The sequence below is a fragment of the Danio rerio genome, chromosome 6 (assembly GCF_052040795.2).
Source record: "Danio rerio strain M-AB ecotype USA chromosome 6, GRCz13ab, whole genome shotgun sequence".
NCBI classification, from domain to species: domain Eukaryota; kingdom Metazoa; phylum Chordata; class Actinopteri; order Cypriniformes; family Danionidae; genus Danio; species Danio rerio.
Window position 1 is genome coordinate 36,596,304 of NC_141026.1, and position 20,350 is coordinate 36,616,653.

Here is a 20,350-nt window from a genome sequence, read left to right on the forward strand (position 1 = left end):
TTTTACTAACACGAAATACGAACAAATAATACTCTTACAGCAATTATTAATCACAGTTCTACATTTACTTATGCATTATTAATAGTTGTAAACTTGTTCTTGATAGTATTAGTTAGTGCACTGAATTTTTTGACAGGACATTGAGCTTCTCGTGACTCTAATTATATCTTGAATTGTGAAATAAATAAATTTGTGTTCGGAAAAGATATGTCAATTATGGGTCTTCCATGTGCCTAGACAGTTCAAAATTGGACAGAAGGGGGCCTAAATAATCTCAAATCAGGGAAACCCCTGAATATTTAAATTCCAGTGTAAATATAACTCACCATGGCTGTTTTTAGGCATTTGTTTAAGCTGCCCTGTTTTTTTTCCAGCTTTAAGAAAAAAAGGTAGTTTGAAAGAACTCTTTTTCCTTGTTTCCTCCTTTCTTGATCTTTCTTTCTCCAGTTAAACACTTGGTGTTGTGTTACTGGGAAACTTGTCCAATGATAATAGCAGTGACAATCTCGGTCTTGCACCATGGATTGCTAAAACAGCTGTGAATCAACGTTAATACCAATCAAATCTAAAACCTGCAATCACTACTACAACCACTTCCAAACCATCACTACAAACACACTGAGCTCTACACGATGATGTGTGGCTTTACAGCTTGGAACATGTTCTAAAGTCTGTGATAAATGATTTACTGTAACTGTGGTACAAAGACACTTCTCCGAAATGAGGACAAATGAAAATTCCTTTTAAATTTCTTTAAAAGCTGTTTTATTTTGAGTTTTAAAAAAATTATTAATTAGAATCAATATATTTGGCAAAGAACTTAAAAAAAAGGTTTGATGAAACCCAAATCCAATATTGAATACAATCCTTCAAAAGTTAGGGTCACCAATACTTGAATTTTTTTAATAATATTATAATTATTCTAATATTATCACTAATAAATGAATAACATATTATTTTATCATTCTTGTTTTCAGCACCACATGATCCTTTATTTGATGATCAATTAACTTGCGTAATTAAATGATCAGTTTGAAATAAATTATCTTGAGGTCTTACTGATTTCAAAACTGGACAAAAAGCACCATATAATATTAATATTGTTTTAAATACTAATATTTTTTTAATTATTTCTCAAGCCCTCAATATAACCATCACTCTAGTCTTGACCCTTTGCTGATTGGGCTTTTTTTTTCATATTTATTTATATGTTTGTAAAAAAAACGATAGTTCACGTAAGATTGAAAGCAGATTTTACCCCGAAGGAAATCATATTTAAACTGTCTGTATTCTTATAAATGTATTATTCAACAATTAAAATGGACATTGTGTGTAAGAGATTTAATTTTAACTAGTTTTCTGTATGCTAACTTTATATGTGTGTGCGATGTATTTCTCCCCTCTGGGCTTGTTTTAGAGAGGTGGAGCACACAGTTTGTTTATAAATGACTAATCAACACAATTTGACTACCTTTTGTATTTCCTTATATTTGCAAGTGTTTAGGTGAACCCTCGATTTGAACACTCTTTGACATGAATAAATCATCAATTTCAGCCATATTTTCTTGAAGGAAGTATAAAATACCAGAGAGAAGTTGACAAACCTAAAGCTTTGAATGCTTATATCCTCTAAATGCAAATGTTGTCACTGTTTTGTAGCACACTACCTGTTTTAACTCTAGAACCAGATAAAATCAATTTATAGCTGTTTTACAATATGATTTACAAAATTTACAAAACTCCCACTGGCCTTTACTGAACTAGTGTTATTTACAACCCCTTGTTTTTTAAATTCTTTAAATAAAACCAGATAATTATGAGGCATTTACTTATATTTTAAATTTGTATACTAGTCAAATGTACCTATATAGCTTGATTTTCACTTTCTGGATGTGGTCAAATGAGGACAGACTCTTTTTGACCCCATTTATGAGTTCACTTGCGATTAGGTTAACAAAAATGCATCGTAAAATCAGATTTGTTAAAGGCCATGAAAACTGTTCTCATGAATAGAATTTTATATATTTATAGTATGTATACATAATTGTAAATAATATTCAATCAAAATATTGAATAAACTATTTTAATATTCGTTTTATTTATTGTATGTATTTTTCATTATAATTATGATTATTATTATTTTGGTTTATTATATTAAAGTTTTATTATAGTTTTATTGAGCAATTTGTGGTAATACTTATATACTGTCATAATTTCTTAATTTTTCATATCATAATAATCTATACCACAAGAATAACACAAAGTTTAAAAGTGTATGTGTATATATATATATATATACCATGATGAAATTCACCATAATAAAAGCAAAAAATAAATGCAGCCTCTTTTTTTTATTAATGAATGACTTTATTAATTTTGTTTATTCATTTAATTATTTAGAATAGTTGCTTTGACAAATCCACCTGTGACTTCCTCATCTTCAGGTAATTCTGATGTTACTCTTCTGCTGAAGAACAGCTAAATCTTCTGCTGTCCAGAGTCAGCTGGTTTGTCTTAGTCGGGCATCTCAGCTGAGACCAGTCCACTATGGGTGACCCTGCCGGTATCTGTGAAGTACCAGTGGCGAAGCTCTCAACATCACTGATGCACACAAGCCCTCACAGCACGTCAAGCTGCAAACCATGTGAGGGACCCTAACCTAACCTAACCCAACCTAACCCAACAGAGACCGCAAACTAACTAAACATCGAATCTCTCAGAAGAGTCCAGCGACCGACCAGCAACACGAGAACAACCGCTCAGAAAACCACCTGAAACGTCCTGAAGGCCACGCAGCAATGCAGGAAAGACCACCGAGCAAACCAAGAGCCACGAGTAAACGCCAACAATCATTAAAAGCAACCAATTGATTAAATAAAACATGAAAAGGAAACTTACTGTAAACTTGCTCTACAACTATGTACACTATATACATACACAGGCCTGCAGTGTGGTTTGGGACACTGTGCAGACTCAGTGTCTGGGCCTCTTTCTTCTGGGCGGCTCAGGCAGTGGCTCTTCACTGATGTCCACATGGACTCGAGGAGCGATGCTGTTCGGTCTAAATCCACATCTGCTCTCCGTGATGAGGATTCGCCCATCAGCCTGCTCCGTCTCCTCCATTACAGGACACCTGAGCGCCTCCCACAGCCGCTGCTTGATCTCTAGGCCCAGTTGTAGGCTGTAGGGACGGTTCTTCAACATGGGCTCAACCACAGAACGGTAGATGTTCTGGTAGGCCTGAACACTGTAGCCGTGAATGGAGAGCGGCTCCTCCTGCTGTCTCGCACCCACTGAAGACTCTGGGGATGCTGGACGGAGTGGTGGAAGGACAGCCGCGTTCTCCAGGTGATGCTCCTTCAAACCTGGGCCAGAGATACAGCTGTAAGTGTGATCTAACCTGACCACAGCTCCAGGATCCCGAACAGATGAGACACCCTCCAGCCAGAAGTCTTTCAGGTGGGCTGGAAGAGTCCTGGTCCTTCTCAGACGCCGTTGCTCCATGAAGATTAACTTTCCAAATCTGATAAAACTTGTCAAACTGGAGAGTTAAAGAGCTTGAGTGATCAGATTCAGAGAGTTGTTGATTTCCAGTGTAAACTCAAGTTGCCGTGGTGACAGAATATTGAACTTGTTTAAATGTAAACAACACTTGATCAGCAGTAAGTCAATCAGAGCAGTAGAAGAGCTCATCTCTATTGATTCTCTATTACACTTGTGTCTTATTTACAGTATATATACGTGAATATAGTGTAAATTAAATATAATCTGTAATACAGAAACATGAACACTGAGTTGAATTTGAATAAAAGATAAGCAGGTAGATAAGGGTAAGCAGATATCCTAATAATTATTATTTTCTTTGTCATAACTGGGTTAAGAACTCACAACAATATAAAAAACTTAAATAAACATAACATATTGTCCTCGTTTATTTATTTATTTCAATATTTACTTAATTTTTGTAATTAATTTTTATAATTTTTGTTGCAATCTAGTATTATTTAACCAAATTCCGGATACTTTTTTGTTGGACAATATATTTGCATTATTTTATTTTACTATTAGACTGTATCAAATTAAATTAGACTGTAAAAATTTACTTTTTGAAAAAAATGTGGAAACTGACAATTAAATATTGACTCAACAAATGACAAAAAAAATCCAGTGTATTAATATTAGCTGGTGGTCTGAAGTCAAAATTAAAAATATTCACCAAACATTAAATTGTGTTCAACTAATTTATCAACAGAAGAGAAATATTTGTGTTTGGCGAAATAACCTTGCAGAAAAAAAGCGCGTATGCGCATGCGTGTGAGAGTCGTTGGCTGGAGCAGATTCAAATTCTAGCGCAGCAATGGCTGATATCTGACAAAACATCTCATTTAGACGGATTTTCCTTAAATAAAGATATGGTGAGTAGTTAATTCTGTATTTATTAAATTGTTTTTAAGTGTAACCCAATGCAAGTCCCAGTAATTTCGACATAAAAACGAACAGCATGGCCCAACAAACACACAACGTTGCCTCAACGTAGCGACCTTCCTACAACGTTGTACCAACATTGTAAAAAGGTTGAGGATTCTACGTTGTTGCTAAACGTTGTCACAACGATGTCATAAGGTTGCCATTTAAACATCATGAGGGTCGCATGCTTTAGGTTGTGCTTAGGTGGCGTGGACGACCACTGTACAACATTTACTGGTCACAGCTGAATCAGTTTAAATTTCAACAAGCCGTCGTCTCATTCATCAACGACCGAGGAGACGTGAGTATTGTTTTATTTCTTCTTGCTAAATAAGATACGTAAATCGTGAATATTCAAACAAACCTACGATTTCGACAACAATCTGTTCCAACATTACACACACACAAAAGCCGTAATTATTACGAGCGAGTAACATTTGGCAATCTGTTCACGGACGGCAACAACATTAAAATCATTATGTTAAATCTGTCGATAAAACATTTCCTGATTATTTACCTACGCCTTGTCTTTAGTCAAATGGACAATAATGTTTTTGAAGTTCAGTTTTCTCCATATCCATCGTGATCAGTCAGTATGATACTTTATCACACGAGCCGACCCACTTTTTACAAAACACACAAAATAACTTTTAAAAACAAAACATCTCTGTGCAGATTGCGTCCCGTTAAAGTAACAGTTCACTCAAAAATGATATGTACTCACGAATTATTTGCCCTGTAAATAGTAAGTGATTCCAAACCTTTAAGTTTCTTTATTCTGTTGAACACTTAAAGACTAAGCATTTGCTTTCATAGTAGGAAAACACTATGGAATTAAATAGTTACAGTTTTCCAGCTTTATTTAATATATCTTCTTTATTGTTTAGCAGAAAAAAGCTATATAAGTTTGCAACAAATAAAGGATGAGGCTAAAATGGCAGAATTGTCAGTTTTGGGTGAGCTATCCCTATAAGTTAAAGTATATAAATTAATGTTCATATGCCTAATTAATATAGATAGTAATTAAAAGGTCTGCTATAGTCTAAATTTCTATTTTGATTGGTCTTTTGATGTTTTATTTAAAACCCACTCTTTTCTTTGCTCAACAGGCTATTTTTACATGGAGGTAATCTTCTATTGATAATTTCTGGATTTTAATTATGCGTAAGTTGCATAAAACTCTATTGTTTAATCACTCACTGTTGTTTTCAAATTACTCATGTAACTTGTCTTTCAAAATGTTTTCAGCTGTTGAATTCACCTCAGATCAGTGTTGCTGTAATTCCTGATCTATGGAAAGAAGAATTGGATGAGGTAAGAAGTATACTATTTTATTTACTATTAAATGTAGTTATGTTACCTAAAACAGCATGTCCATAATGTGGAAAATAGATCATGCTTATGAAAAATTACTTTATTATTTTGTACAGCTGTTATTGAAATGACACTAAGTTTAACATTCCATTTACAGCGAGCAACGCCACAACTACAGGGCCTGTTCTTTCTCTTCTCATAATTTAAGTAAGTATTCGGAGACTAACTCTGACTTCTGTTAACTCAAACCTGTTTTCCCTGTATCTCTAAATTTATTTAATTGTATGTAATTTTGGTATATGATATATTATTAAAACATTAAAATAAAGTAGGCTACATAATTACTCTGGAGATTTTATATGTAATGAAATTACAATAAATGTCTGAAACTTCAATAACTTGCTAGTTATAGTCATTTCCTGTGTAGTGCTGTTGTGTCAAGCTCTGATCTGTCCTCTCTTGTTCACTGCCTATTTTGACTTGTGTCTGCTGTGGATCTCTGAAGCTGGATTATCAGTTGAATTTGTTTCTTCCTCTGACTGCTTTCTCCATACCAACAACTACGACTGGTCTTCAGCTGCGCTCCCCGGTCTGCTGTATTCTCCAGTCCAGAGCTTCACTGCCCAGTGTTTGAATTTTAATTTATATATTTATTTACATTTTAATGATTTCTTGTTTACTTTTCTTGTTTGTTTACCCTTTAGTTTAATTTATATATATATATATATATATATATATATATATATATATATATATATATATAATCTAAACTTTATTTTATACTGTTTGCTTATAATTAGATACTGTATGTGTACTGTATGCATTAAATGTTGTGAAATATATAATAAAAAGTTTGATTATTAATTTTTGTGGCATTTTTACACTTTAAAGTTTACACATGCAGTTATTAAATTAAATGCGAAAAATAAATGAATAATATTTCATATTAAGCAATACTGGAAAATAATTGCTGCTTATCCTGTATTCTAGGCAGTATTGATAAACTGCCACAAAAAATATTAATACAAGTAGTAAGAACGCCGCCCTGCGGTTGCTGAATGTCGCACGACAACGTTGCTACAGCCTTCTCACGTCTTACATTTCTACGTTGTGACAATGTAGCGAGCACGTAAGCGGCAACGTTGCCTTTAAAAAAATACAACGTTGTGCGGACATCGCTACAACGTAAATGTGTTTGTTGGGGGGGTGTTGCATTAGCTTGCAGCCCACGACATAACTTTGTTGTACACTGTAACATACATTAACGTACTCCATAACGTTTTTTACGCTATTTTACCATTCTATCCGCTATAATACGTAAAGGTATTTTCCCGTAAATCTCCCGTATTTAACGTTAACGTTACTAAGAAAGGTGACGAAACATTTTCTCCCTATACGCAACCATTAACGTTACCGCCGAACCATCAGGGGCGCCTCTTGCTCTTAAATGTGAATCTGTTCAGTGCTTTCTTTTTATTTAGGCTTGAAAGCTTTTTTAAGTAAATATGAAAAGGGCAGGATTCACTTCCTTACTATTACAGGCACTGTTGCCCCCTATGTAATCCTCAATACAGTCAGTTCATGTAGCTGTGCGTGATCTCTGAGACGCTCCATAGTGATAAACAGACGCTGTTTCCCAAACGGATTCTGTACACGCGATTTGAAGCGGAGTAAAAGTGGATAATCTCGGTTTTGGGTGCTTGTTTGAACAGACATATGCACATAATGACAATATTAATAATATCTAAACATGTCGATCTTGATGAGTTTTCTTTTAAACAAGCATAATAAGCATACAAAGTTAGGAACGCAAAATGCTTTCATTATAGATTTGTGCATTTTTAAAGTGACACCTTTGTTATTTACCTAATGTAATTAATCGAAAAATCTAAAAGGTTAGCCCTTATTTTCACATCCCAATGTTGACAGATATGGTGAAAGGCAGTATGTACAGCTAGAAACCTTTCACCCCATAAAATAACATTTAAATAGAAAACTTAATTTCAGAAGGTAGTTTTTTTTTTTCTGGAAGATCAGATTTACTGTAAAATAAGCACTCTAAAAATTTAACATGTTGCTTTTAACATCATTTAATGAGAGAAATGTTCTCTCATGAAAGTAAAAAAAAATTAGAAAAGTATTTAAAAAATAAAAATGACCAGAGTAACAAGTTACTAAGATTACAAATGTGATAACGAATGTATTCGTCATTATTAATGTTCGATAATTATCTAAAAATATTTGGATAAATTGTTACTGATGGTTGATGTGATATTTGATATATCTTTAAACATACTACAAATAAGGTTATTTGCTCTTTATATGTTTTGTTCTTTTTAGGCACATCTCAGGCATCATCTTCATCTGCACCGCTGTAATACAGTGAGGGCGCCTTCTTTGTTTTGAACAGTAGCAGTGACAATCACAGCTCAAACTAATGAAATGTGATAAAGAGCCATTACAGAGTGCTTTGTCTAAAGATGTAAGTTCATCATCATCATCATCAGATGTGTGCAAACGATACTAAGAGAAAAAAAAAAGTTTTGTGTTTGTGTGTATGTATTAGGGATGCTTAAAATAATCGCTTAACCGTTAGCCGAAAGTGTGCGTTTGTAACCGATTAATGCTATCAGTTAAACGATTAAAAATATTATTGTATATTTTTAGTTTGGCTGCATAAGGGGCCGATTGAATGTGCCTTTGCATTAAGAGGGGCATCTATTGCACGCGAACTTTTAAAGAGCATGGTTTCCTCTACATTGATTCTTCCATGGCGGGGACCAAAATGCATCCCGCCACGGAGCCATTACCCATTCAAAACATTCAGTCATTGTTGTTGTTGTTTTTAATAGCGGATTATAAATCGCACCAAAACGTTTTAAAAGGTAAGTGAATTATAACAGTGCAAACTTTTCTGTAACAGTTAACCGTAAAGTGCTGTGCGCTATCTGTTTAACCCTTTGGCGTTACGTGCTGACTGACTGACTGACAGGTGTGTGATGCGTGAGGCCAGCAAACTCGACGAAGCTTTCAGTTAAGATGAACACAGTTGCTATAGTTATAGGCTACTTTATTTATAGATAAAGTATGACTTTGTATATAATCACTCTATCTTGCTGGAGTTTATAGCCGTTTCGCTTTACTTCAGGACGTATTAACACCGCTCTAAAGGGCTAATCGCTGTTTTAAGTTATCCAGAGCTCTATGAATGTACAAATCTTGAATATCACAATATTATTACATATTACAATTGTAACAACACAGACAGCAACACTTTTGCATAATCGACACCCAGCTGATTCAGTCATTTCATAAGAGAACCGCGCTTATTTTCTTCTTTTTTCCTTGTCAACATAAAGGCAGTGAGGTGCGCCTTGTATTTGACCCCTTGTTCAACTGCAAGACATACTTATCTTGCAGGACGATAATGTATAACCCGTGCCTACAGACACATTTGCCAAAAAGGCAAAATGGAAGAAGATATTGCTGTTTGATACAGACGTGTTGATGCTAAACCAGCGCTGATGCAACAAATAGGCTTTACCTTTTATTTAACAGCTTATAAAGCATGTATGCACATTAATGCAATATCATATTTAAACAATAAAACTGTTTACAAAAAGTCAACATATGCGCGCGTTGTTGTTGTCTTTTCATCACCGCAGCTCGCACACTTGAACCGCGAGAGAGAGGAAACCATATAGCAAGACATAATCTGTAAAATAATGATTTCTATTAAAAATGTAAAAAGGTTTTGTGATTATAATAATAACAGTGGGGCATTAAATAAAGGCATATTTTCCATGGAGCAAGCATGGAATTTTTATTTGACGGAAGAAAAAACATATGATTGGAAAAAAAAACAGCCTATGCCGACTAATAAAAAGAATCAGTCAGTGTTTTCGATTTGTAATATAAATTAATTATTTAAGTAAAAATAATTTAGGGCAGTCCTATTTATTTTATTGATTTTATTGATTTTATTTAGTTTATTCTGTTCACGCCAATTTGTTTAATATAAAATTAATAGTAATCTAACCAGTTAACCGTTAATAACCGATTAATGAGCGGCGGTTGTCTGTTAGCAAAATTAACCGAAATGAGCATCCCTTCCACTGCCCTGTCCCCCTATACACCCGCAACCGACCTGCAATTAGCTAATTATAATGTATTTTTTTATTACCCGACCCGCGGTTTATCCGCAGCATCCGCAGATATAACCATCATTTACGCATCACCAACCGTAACATTAGTTTCAGAAAAAACTACAATGTATTGTACTGGTAAATATGTCACGTAAAAAACACTTTACAAACACAGTATATATATATTTTTTCATTAATTTAAATGGAAGCCTATCTATCTAAATGAAAACTGAATCAAAAATGAGCATCACTATGTCTGTGTCTGCACAGAGATCAAGCCTCTCACCAGAGAATGTGGACATTGTGGTGTTTTTGAAGAAGAACTTAAAGAGCCCATATTATACATGAAATAGGATCATATCTTGGTTGCAAGGCTCTCCAACAACAGTCTAATATGCATGCAAGGTCAAAAAACACTTTCATGGTCTTATAATCTGCATTTATTTTTACCTAATTATCCCAGCGACTCCCATATGAATTGTCCAGTGATTCATTTGTTCCCAAACCCCTCCTTAGCGCGAAGCTAATCTGCGCTGATTGGACCGATGACAGTCTGTCGCGATTGGTCGACTGCCTTCAGTCAGAGAGTGAAATGCCCAACAGCTAATCAGTAATATAAAAGTAATCACAGTTCATACACGCTCGATAGTGTAGGCGTGGATTTTAGCTGCCAGTGGGTCAATGTAAATACAGTCGATGGACTTGAAAATTCAGACGATTAACTAGTTTATTGAGCAAAAACTCCAAAAACAGTCGAGGAGATCTCCTAGCTTGTCTCACTCTGCTCTTTTCACAGACACACACACAAACACACATATTGCTCTCGTCCTTGCGTGCGCGCACACACACACAAAAACACACACACACACTTCCGGACGACAACGCGCGCACACACACACACAAACACACACACATACCTCCGGATGACAGCGCACGCACACACACGCACGCACGCACACACTACCCTCGTCCACGGAGCTCCGTAAACAAAGCAGCACGCGTCACGTTTTTAACGTGACTTTGCACGCGATAAGAGAATATAGCGAGTTAACCTGATACAGTACACACGGTTACAAGTAACAAATCACAACTAAATACATTTGCAAGCTAGAGTACACGAGGCAACAACTTTAATCGCACATACACTTGAGAAATGGAGGAAGAAACCCGTCCTGACGTCCATCAGCAAGTTACTCTTTACTGATCCTTCCTTTAACAAACGCAGATGAAGTATTCTTTGTAGCATGTAGTTTGCAGAAGTTTCCAGTAGTTTCCAACTGCTTGGCTATAATGCTGAGGTTTCATCTTTGGGTAGAGACTCGATAATATCCATCTGCAGTGTGACTTCAATCGACCGGCATGTTTGTGTGTGTGTGTTTGTGGGAGTGTGTGTGTGTCTGGGTTTCTATGTCAGAGGGCGGGGCCGCAGGTTTCAAATCTCCCGGGTTTACGCGTGCACGTGAATAACTTGGTTTCGTTCATACTTCATGGCGAAACACCTAATGACTCGGTATCAAGGCGACTCGTTTGAAGCACTATGAGTCGACTCTTTTATAGAGGAATCAACCATTTTAAACACTGTACACTAACAGATTTAAGCCTTAGCTGGATACTTCACTTGACTTAGAGCTGTGTTACACACTACATGGAGGGGAATTTTCAAAAACCCATAATATGGGCTCTTTAAAACCTAATTAAATATTCCAAATGTTCTTAGAGAGGACAAGCCTGTTGATCTTTCACTATAGTCTACACTGCAGTTATTTATTTAATTTTAGTTAACTTAGTAAAGATGGCTGCACTAAAGATAATATTTTTTCTGATTATAGTCTATATTGGAGGTATTTATTTAATTGTTGTCGTTTACTCGGGTATCCTGACTGTACTAAAATGTGATTGCAAAGTTAATAAAGGAAAAGTTTAGTTGTTCTTGTTATTAAGTGAATCTATTGTTCCTTAGCATTGCTGTTAAGATGACATCAACCGTAACCACACAGCAAACAGAAACCGAACCGAACCTTGGCTCCAAAACCGTTAACCGAACCGAACCGTGCCTTTAGTGTATTGTAACACCACTAACATGCATATAATAATGAGCCATGGATGACCCGGGCTCAAACAAACCTTGTCGTTGTCTTGATGTACAGCCACAAAGCCAAAAAGAACAAAATCTGCTGTGTACTGTTGTTGTTTTACGAGGCCGTCTGAAAGTGCGAGCGATTTTCGCTTTCTTCCAGGAGCTCACGATCAAATCTATATTTGATATGACAAACTTCTTGAGCTGATGATAATAACGTGCGCATGATTATTGAAGTGTCTTTACATTTGATCCTTACCGAAAAGAAAAGTACAAACACGAGAATGAAGCGCGAACAAAGAAGAAGCCCATCAAAACACAGGAGCAAATTGTTTTAGCAACCTGAGTCACAAATAAAAATTTTGATCTTTCTTTCGAGCTGTCAGTGCGGAAATGAACAAAACAACAGGCCTAATACAACATATTATAAGATTAAAATATGGAAAAATTATCAGATGGTAACTTTGGTCAATGTTCCTAACGAATAAACAGCTCGGGAATATTTCAACATGCTTTCACTTTCGCATTAGACATGAAACGCTTTAGGAATGACATCTCGCTCTACTCATCTCTCTTCGTATAGCCGTATATGTGGCTATAAAACAATCATAATACACTGTGATATAGCCTGGGTCGTTAGTTTGAAGCATTGTTTTGTTTTCTCACTACAATTGATTCACACAATAGAGCAGAGAACATCTCGATTGATTTGGCGCGGAGACGAGCGCGATTGCTGGAATCACATATGCCAAACAAACCGCTCTAAGGGGGGGAAACAAGAAAGATTCCGAAACAAACGTCTATGTGTGAAAGCACCCTAAGATTGTATTTGCACGCAATTGAAAGACAGTTGCAGCCAAACTTTTGTGACTAGGCAGCACTGGCCTGATCGGGCCAGTAACATTCTGTACACTGGCCCTAGCGTCTCGCATGCTGGCCCCGGTCCATCGGGCAGTCCTTATTGTCGTGCCCTCCCACGGCATAATAATACGCAGTTGTCAATCAATTTGGTGAGCGGGGTAACCGCACTCCTACGTCAAGTTGCGGTCGGCCTTAAAACCTTTCCAATTGGTCTACCGTTTTTATCTTGTTAAATAAAAAAAAAAGGGCTGGGTGTGTTTATATTACCCCAATATGATGGTCTTTACCATGGGTGCCCAAACTCTGCCCTGGAAGGCCAGTGTCCTGCATATTTTAGTTCCAACCCCAATTAAACACACCTGAACCAGCTAATCAAGCTCTTTCTTTGCTTACTAAAACTTCCAGGCAAGTGTGTTGATGGAGGTTGGAGCTAAACTATACAGGACACCGGCCCTCCAGGACAGAGTTTAAAAAAATAAAACCTGTTTTCTTACAGAGTGGGGCAGTGATTTTGATTCTTTTTTCTGTTTTTGCACGTTCTACCAACTCAGCCTTCTAAAAAGAAAAAACAGAAGATCAGCGCAGCTCAGCTCAGGCCACGTCAGGAACGTCTAGTTGTGTTTCACAAGGTTTGTGCAGAACTACAGTTGGTGGTTAACTGGGCAGGATGAGCTCAATTCATTCAGTGCACAAGCTAAGATTCTCATGATGTCAATTTTGTTTATTTTATTCTCCAGTCCAACAACAGTTTAGAAGAACACTTGAAAAAACAGGAGGAACATTGCCAGCTGTACCTTCTTGCTTCTGGAACACACAAGGAGGCCATCAGCAATTACTTCATTGCAATGGACAAGATGATCATCCTATGCCAGGGAACCATGTCGTTGGCAGCCATTGATGAACTGTTTAAAGCACACTTGGTTTTCAGTGTAAGCTATGATGATAATCCAAGTTAGATTAAATATGAAGGCATTTCCTATTTAATCTAATCACACAGGTCTTGTTGTTTAAACACAATTTAATGTGTTTGGTGAATATTTATATATATATTTAATTTAACTTCTTACTATCAGCTAATATTAATATAGTGAATTTTATTGTTGTTCTGAGCTCATTTTTGGGAATTGATTTGTTGAGTCAATATTTAATTATATTATTATAACTATTATTATTATTATTATTATAAAGCATATAAAATGTGTATGTGTGTGTGTGTGTGTGTGTGTGTGTGTGTGTGTGTGTGTGTGTGTGTGTGTGTGTGTGTGTGTGTGTGTGTGTGTGTGTGTGTGTGTGTGTGTGTGTGTATGTATGTATGCATACATATACATACACACAACTTGGTCAACCACACCTAAGGGTAAATTTAAGTCATGTTAGTAATATAAGTTACAGAAGATTAGGCCTTAAATTTAGCACCAATACATGGAAGAGAATAAATTTACCCCTGATAAACTTAACATATGAGCTTTTCATTCTTGAGAATGTGTCTTGCCGTCACCATGTGTTACACAAAACAAACAGGAAGGTTTTCTTCTTTCTCCGCCATCATCTTCTCATCCTTCTTCTTTTACTTCTCCTCCTCCTCATCCTTCTTCTCATCCTGCTGCTTATTTTTTCTGTTTCTTTTCTTTGCTGCCTCCTCCTTTGTCTCCTCTTTCATCTCCATATCTTCCTCCTAATTCTCCTCATTTTTCTTTTTCTCTTTCATCCTGATCATTCTCCTTTTTCTTACCTTCTTTTCCTTCTCCTCCTTAATCTTACCCTCCTTCTTTTTAATCATTGACTCCTCCATCTTCTTTGTTTTGTTCTCCCTTTCTTTCCGTTCTCATCTTTAATCTTTTCATTGTCTCTTCCATCTTCTCTTTTTTATTCTCTCTTTCCTTCTGTCCTCCTCTTTAATCTCTTTCTCCTCCTTCATTTTGTCTTCCACGTCCTCCTTTTCCATCATTGTCTCCTTCATTGTCTCTTCCTCTTTCTACCTTCCTCTTCTCTTCTTCTTCTCTTTTATCTCCTCTTTAATCTGGTCCTTCTCCTTTTTAACTTCACAGGCTGTATCAGTTTTCTTCATTATTACTTCTATTTTACTAATTTTTAGCTCCTCTTTCACACAAAGCTCTCTGAATGATGGCAGAAACTACAACCAGTTGATCAAGCTTTGAACGGCAAAGAAAGTCATCTGTTAAAAGAGAAACTAATTTTTGGTTACACATTTTACAAAGTCTTTTTTAAGAAGATGCTAAACTCAAAAAATTTGGTAAAATAATGAACAGTTTATTAACAGTATTTTAGACTGATTTATTGATGTAGTTATGCTCATTTACCATGAGAGCCATTGTCTGGTGTTTCTGCTCCTCTTTTAGTTTCTTCATCTTCCCCTCTTCATTGTGGGTGAGGCAGGAGATCCTCAGGTGTTTCTTACAAACTTTGAGGAAAGATACCAGATGGCTCTTTTTTTCTCTTTCTCCTCATCTGTTATTCGAGATAAAATTAACATTTTTTTATAACATCCATTATGAACATTAACTATGGTTTTATTTCAGGTACAAAACAACAACATTTAAATAGTACAAAAAAAAAAAGAAAAAGAAAATGTTTTTTAAAAATAAAATTTTGTAGTAGCTAAACCAAGATTATCACGAATGCATCATGGTTTCACCACACTATCAATAGTTTAACCGGTTAATGTATTTACTAACATAAAATAAGAACAAAAAAACTCTTTAGCATTTATAATTTTTTTTGTAGTTCTAACAAATAATAATTTACTAATGCATTATTAAAAGTTGTGCTTGATAATATTTCTTAATGCACTGATTTTTTTTACAGAGCTTTGAACTTCTCTTGACTGTCTATGGAGCATTATATATCGAATTATAAAATAAAATAAATGAAAATATATTAATTTGCGTTCAGAAAAGGTCTGTCAATTATGGGTCTACTGTGTGCTTAGACAGCCCAAAACTGGACAGAAGAGGGCTTAAATATTCTTAAATCAGGGAAACTTGATTTAATAATTAAATGAATAATTGAAGTCCATTGTAAATATGACTCACCATGGCCGTTTTCAGGCTCATGTTTAAGCTGAACTGTTTTTTTTTTTTTTTGTCAGCTTTGAGGAAAAAGGGGAGTTTGAAAAACTTCTTTTTCCTTGTTTCCTCCATTCTTGTTTTTTCTTAATCTAACACTTGGTGTTGGGGTGTGTTACTGGGAAACTTGTCCTCAATGATAATAGCAGTGACAATCTCAGTCTTACACCATGGATTGCTAAAACAGCTGTGAATCAACATCAATACCAATCAAAACTCACTACTCACTACTACAACCACTACCAAACCATTACCACAAACGCACTGAGCTCTACACAATGATGTGCGGCTTTACAGCTTGGAAAACATTCTAAATTATGTGATCAACTATTTACTTTAACTCTGCTAACAAGACACTTGTCTGAAATGAAAACAAATGAAAAGCACATAAACACAAACGTCAGCTGAATAAATACCTTTAAAAGCAACAAACGTTTTTTGTTTTTTTTAACAATAATTAGAATCTATATATTTGGCAAAGAACTAAAAAAATGTTTGGTGAAACCCAAATCTAATATTGAATACAACCCTTCAAAAGTTAGGGTCAGCAATACTTTAATTATTTGAATAATATTATAATTATCATATTATCACTATTAAATAAATAACGTATAATTATTATCATTAATCTTGTTTTCTGCACCACATGATCCTTGATTTGTCAATCAATTAACTTGTGTAATTAAATGATCAGTTTGAAATAAATTATATTGAAGTCTTATTGATTTCAGAACTGGACAAAAGCATCATATAATATTATATTAAATACTAATATATTTTCAATTCTTTCTCAAGCGTTCGATATAATCATCACTCCTGACCCTCTTACTGCACTTTTTGGTTATTTTCCAACCCCAACTACACAAACATCAACACGCTGCATCATTGCCTTTACCACCTTGCTCCCCAGGTGTGCAATTCTCCTCAAATGGAAACATGTCCCCTCCATCATCAGACATTGAGACATTGTTTTAAAGCACAGGTGTCAAATCCAGTTCCGGGAGGGCCACAGGTCTGCACAGTTTAGTTCCAACCCTGCTTCAACACACTTACCTGTTGGTTTCAAACACAGCTGAAGGACTTAATTAGTTTGATCTGGTGTATTTAATTAGGGTTGGAATTAAACTGTGCAGAGCTGCGGCCCTCCAGGAACTGGATTTGGCACTCGTGTTTTAAAGGATCACTGAGCTTCTTTAACAAAACATGGTGTCCCATACTGTCTGTCGTTAAAAACCTTAACATTTCAGGGCCTGCTCACTAGAATTTCAAAAAGGAAAAAGAGAGACTTTAGTATTAACTTTATATTTTCTTCTATGTTTACCCATTAGTTTATTTACTATAATTATTATTTCAATCGGGGCAAGGCAGTGGTGCAGTAGGTAGTGCTGACACCTCACAGCAAGAAGGTCACTTGTTCGAGCCTCAGCTGGGTCAGTTGGCGTTTCTGTGTGGAGTTTGCATGTTCTCCCGGTGTTCATGTGGGTTTCCTCCAGGTTCTCCGGTCTCCCCCACAGTCCAAGGACATGCAGTACAGGTGAATTGGGTAGGCTAAATTGTCCGTAGTATATGAGTGTATATGAATGTTTCCTAGTGTTGGGTTGCAGCTGGAAGGGCATCCGCTGCGTAAAACGTGCTGGATAAGTTAATGGTTCATTCCGCTGTGGCGACCAAGGGACTAAGGGACTAAGCCGAAAAGAAAAGAAATAACTGAATTATTTCAATTGGTTTATTATTTATTTATCTGTGTCTTGATTTATCTTTGCATACTTATTGAAGGCCTCATTAAACAGGGAGGGGTGGGAGATGGGAGGAATGGTGCTTAGAAGAGTTTAGGTTTGATTTGAGAGTTGTGCAGTTTTCTTGTTTTTATTGTTGCTATATATTTGATGTCATCTCTTTGCTGATAGGACTTTTATTTTTCATATACATTTATGTTTGTTTATTATCTGTAAAAAAAAAAAAAAACGGTTGTTCACGTGAGATTGATGAGATTGAAAGCAGATTTTACCCCAAAGGAAATCATATTTACACTGTCTATTCCTATAAATGTATTATTAACCAAATACAAATGGACATTGTGTGTAACAGATTTAATTTTAACTAGTTTTCTGTATACTACTAACTTTAAAGAGGCGGAGCACACAGTTCATTTGTAATTGACTGTGTTCAGATCATCACAGTTTGACTACATTTTATTATTTTCTTATATTTTCAAGTGTGAACCCTTGATTTGAACACTCTTTGACATGAATAAATCATCAATTTTAGCCATATTTTCTTGAAGGAAGTATAAAATATCAGAGAGCATTTAATTGGGTCTGAAGATTTAATGAAAAACTGAAGTATGAGGTGATGTCAAATAACTTGTTGATTCATTTTGCTAAAGTTGACAAACCTAAAGCTTTGAATGCTTATATCCTCTAAATGCAAATGTTGTCACTGTTTTGTAGCACACTACCTGTTTTAACTCTAGAACCAGATAAAATCAATTCAAAGCTGTTTTACAATAGGATGATTTACAAAATATACAAAACTCCCACTGGCCTTTACTGAACTAGTGTTATTTACAACCCCTTGATTTTTAAAATTTTTTAAATAAAACCAGATAATTATGAGGCATTTACTTATATTTTAAATTTGTGTACTTGTCAAATGTACCTATATAGCTTGATTTTCACTCTCTGGATGTGGTCAAATGAGGACAGAATCTTTTTGACCCCATTTATCAGTTGCTTGTTGTTCACTTGTGATTAGATTGACAAAAATGCATCGTAAAATCAGATTTGATAAAGGCCATGAAAACTGTTCTCATGAATAGAATTTTATATATTTATAGTATGTATACATAATTATAAATAATCAATCAAAATATTGAATAAACTATTTTAATATTCGTTTTATTTATTGTATGTATTTTTCATTATAATTATGATTATTATTATTTTGGTTTATTATATTATAGTTTTATTATAGTTTTATTGAGCAATTTGTGGTAATACTTATATACAATCATAATTTCTTAATTTTTCATTTCATAATAATCTATACCACAAGAATAACACAAAGTTTAAAAGTGTATGTGTGTATATATATATACCATGATGAAATTCACCATAATAAAAGCAAAAAATAAATGCGTTTTTTTTTTTTTATTAATGAATGACTTTATTGATTTTGTTTATTCATTTATTTATTTAGAATAGTTGCTTCGACAAATCCACCTGTGACTTCCACATCTTCAGGTGATTCTGATGTTACTCTTCTGCTGAAGAACAGCTAAATCTTCTGCTGTCCAGAGTCAGCTGGTTTGTCTTAGTCGGGCATCTCAGCTGAGACCTGTCCACTATGGGTGACCCTGCCGGTATCTGTGAAGTACCAGTGGCGAAGCTCTCAACATCACTGATGCACACAAGCCCTCACAGCACGTCAAGCTGCAAACCACGTGAGGGACCCTAACCTAACCTAACCCAACCTAACCCAACAGAGACCGCAAACTAACTAAACACATCGAAACTCTCAGAAGAGTCCAGCGACCGACCAGCAACACGAGAACAACCGCTCAGAAAACCACCTGAAACGTCCTAAACGCCACGCAGCAATGCAGGAAAGACCACCAAGCAAACCAAGAGCCACAAGTAAACGCCAACAATCATTAAAAGCAACCAATTGATTAAACAAAACATGAAAAGGAAACACTGTAAACTTGCTCTACAACTATGTACACTATATACATACACAGGCCTGCAGTGTGGTTTGGGACACTGTGCAGACTCAGTGTCTGGGCCTCTTTCTTCTGGGCGGCTCAGGCAGTGGCTCTTCACTGATGTCCACATGGACTCGAGGAGCGATGCTGTTTGGTCTGAATCCACATCTGCTCTCTGTGATGAGGATTCGCCCATCAGCCTGCTCCGTCTCCTCCATTACAGGACACCTGAGCGCCTCCCACAGCCGCTGCTTGATCTCTAGGCCCAGTTGTAGGCTGTAGGGACGGTTCTTCAACATGGGCTCAACCACAGAACGGTAGATGTTCTGGTAGGCCTGAACACTGTAACCGTGAATGGAGAGCGGCTCCTCCTGCTGTCTCACGTCCACTGAAGACTCTGGGGATGCTGGACGGAGTGGTGGAAGGACAGCCGCGTTCTCCAGGTGCTGCTCCTTCAAACCTGGGCCAGAGATACAGCTGTAAGTGTGATCTAACCTGACCACAGCTCCAGGATCCCGAACAGATGAGACACCCTCCAGCCAGAAGTCTTTCAGGTGGGCTGGAAGAGTCCTGGTCCTTCTCAGGCGCCGTTGCTCCATGAAGATTAACTTTCCAAATCTGATAAAACTTGTCAAACTGGAGAGTTGAAAGAGCTTGAGTGATCAGATTCAGAGAGTTGTGTTGATTTCTAGTGTAA

The 20,350-nt window shown here is 36.0% G+C and overlaps 1 protein-coding gene and 2 long non-coding RNA genes across 3 annotated transcripts in view; 1 reads left to right on the forward strand and 2 right to left on the reverse strand.

The window, feature by feature from the left end:
• The window catches only part of LOC137490673 (uncharacterized), a 202,150-nt gene that overhangs the window by 102,105 nt on the left and 79,695 nt on the right, over window positions 1-20,350 (reverse strand). The window contains exon 2 of the long non-coding RNA XR_015944652.1: window positions 12,543-12,598. This is a non-coding gene — a long non-coding RNA (uncharacterized LOC137490673). The remainder of the gene's footprint in view (window positions 1-12,542; window positions 12,599-20,350) is intronic.
• LOC147836416 (uncharacterized) lies at window positions 4,307-14,321 on the forward strand. Its single transcript, XM_087257589.1, has 4 exons — window positions 4,307-4,415; window positions 8,122-8,263; window positions 13,416-13,493; window positions 13,602-14,321. Exons 2-4 carry the CDS (start codon window positions 8,219-8,221, stop codon window positions 13,818-13,820), a joined length of 342 nt encoding a protein of 113 aa, XP_087113715.1. The 5' UTR covers window positions 4,307-4,415; window positions 8,122-8,218; the 3' UTR covers window positions 13,821-14,321.
• On the reverse strand, window positions 14,100-16,080 carry LOC147843578 (uncharacterized). Its single transcript, XR_015493881.1, has 2 exons — window positions 15,186-16,080; window positions 14,100-15,040 (listed from the first exon to the last, which is right to left on the reverse strand). It is a non-coding gene; the product is annotated as an uncharacterized LOC147843578 (long non-coding RNA).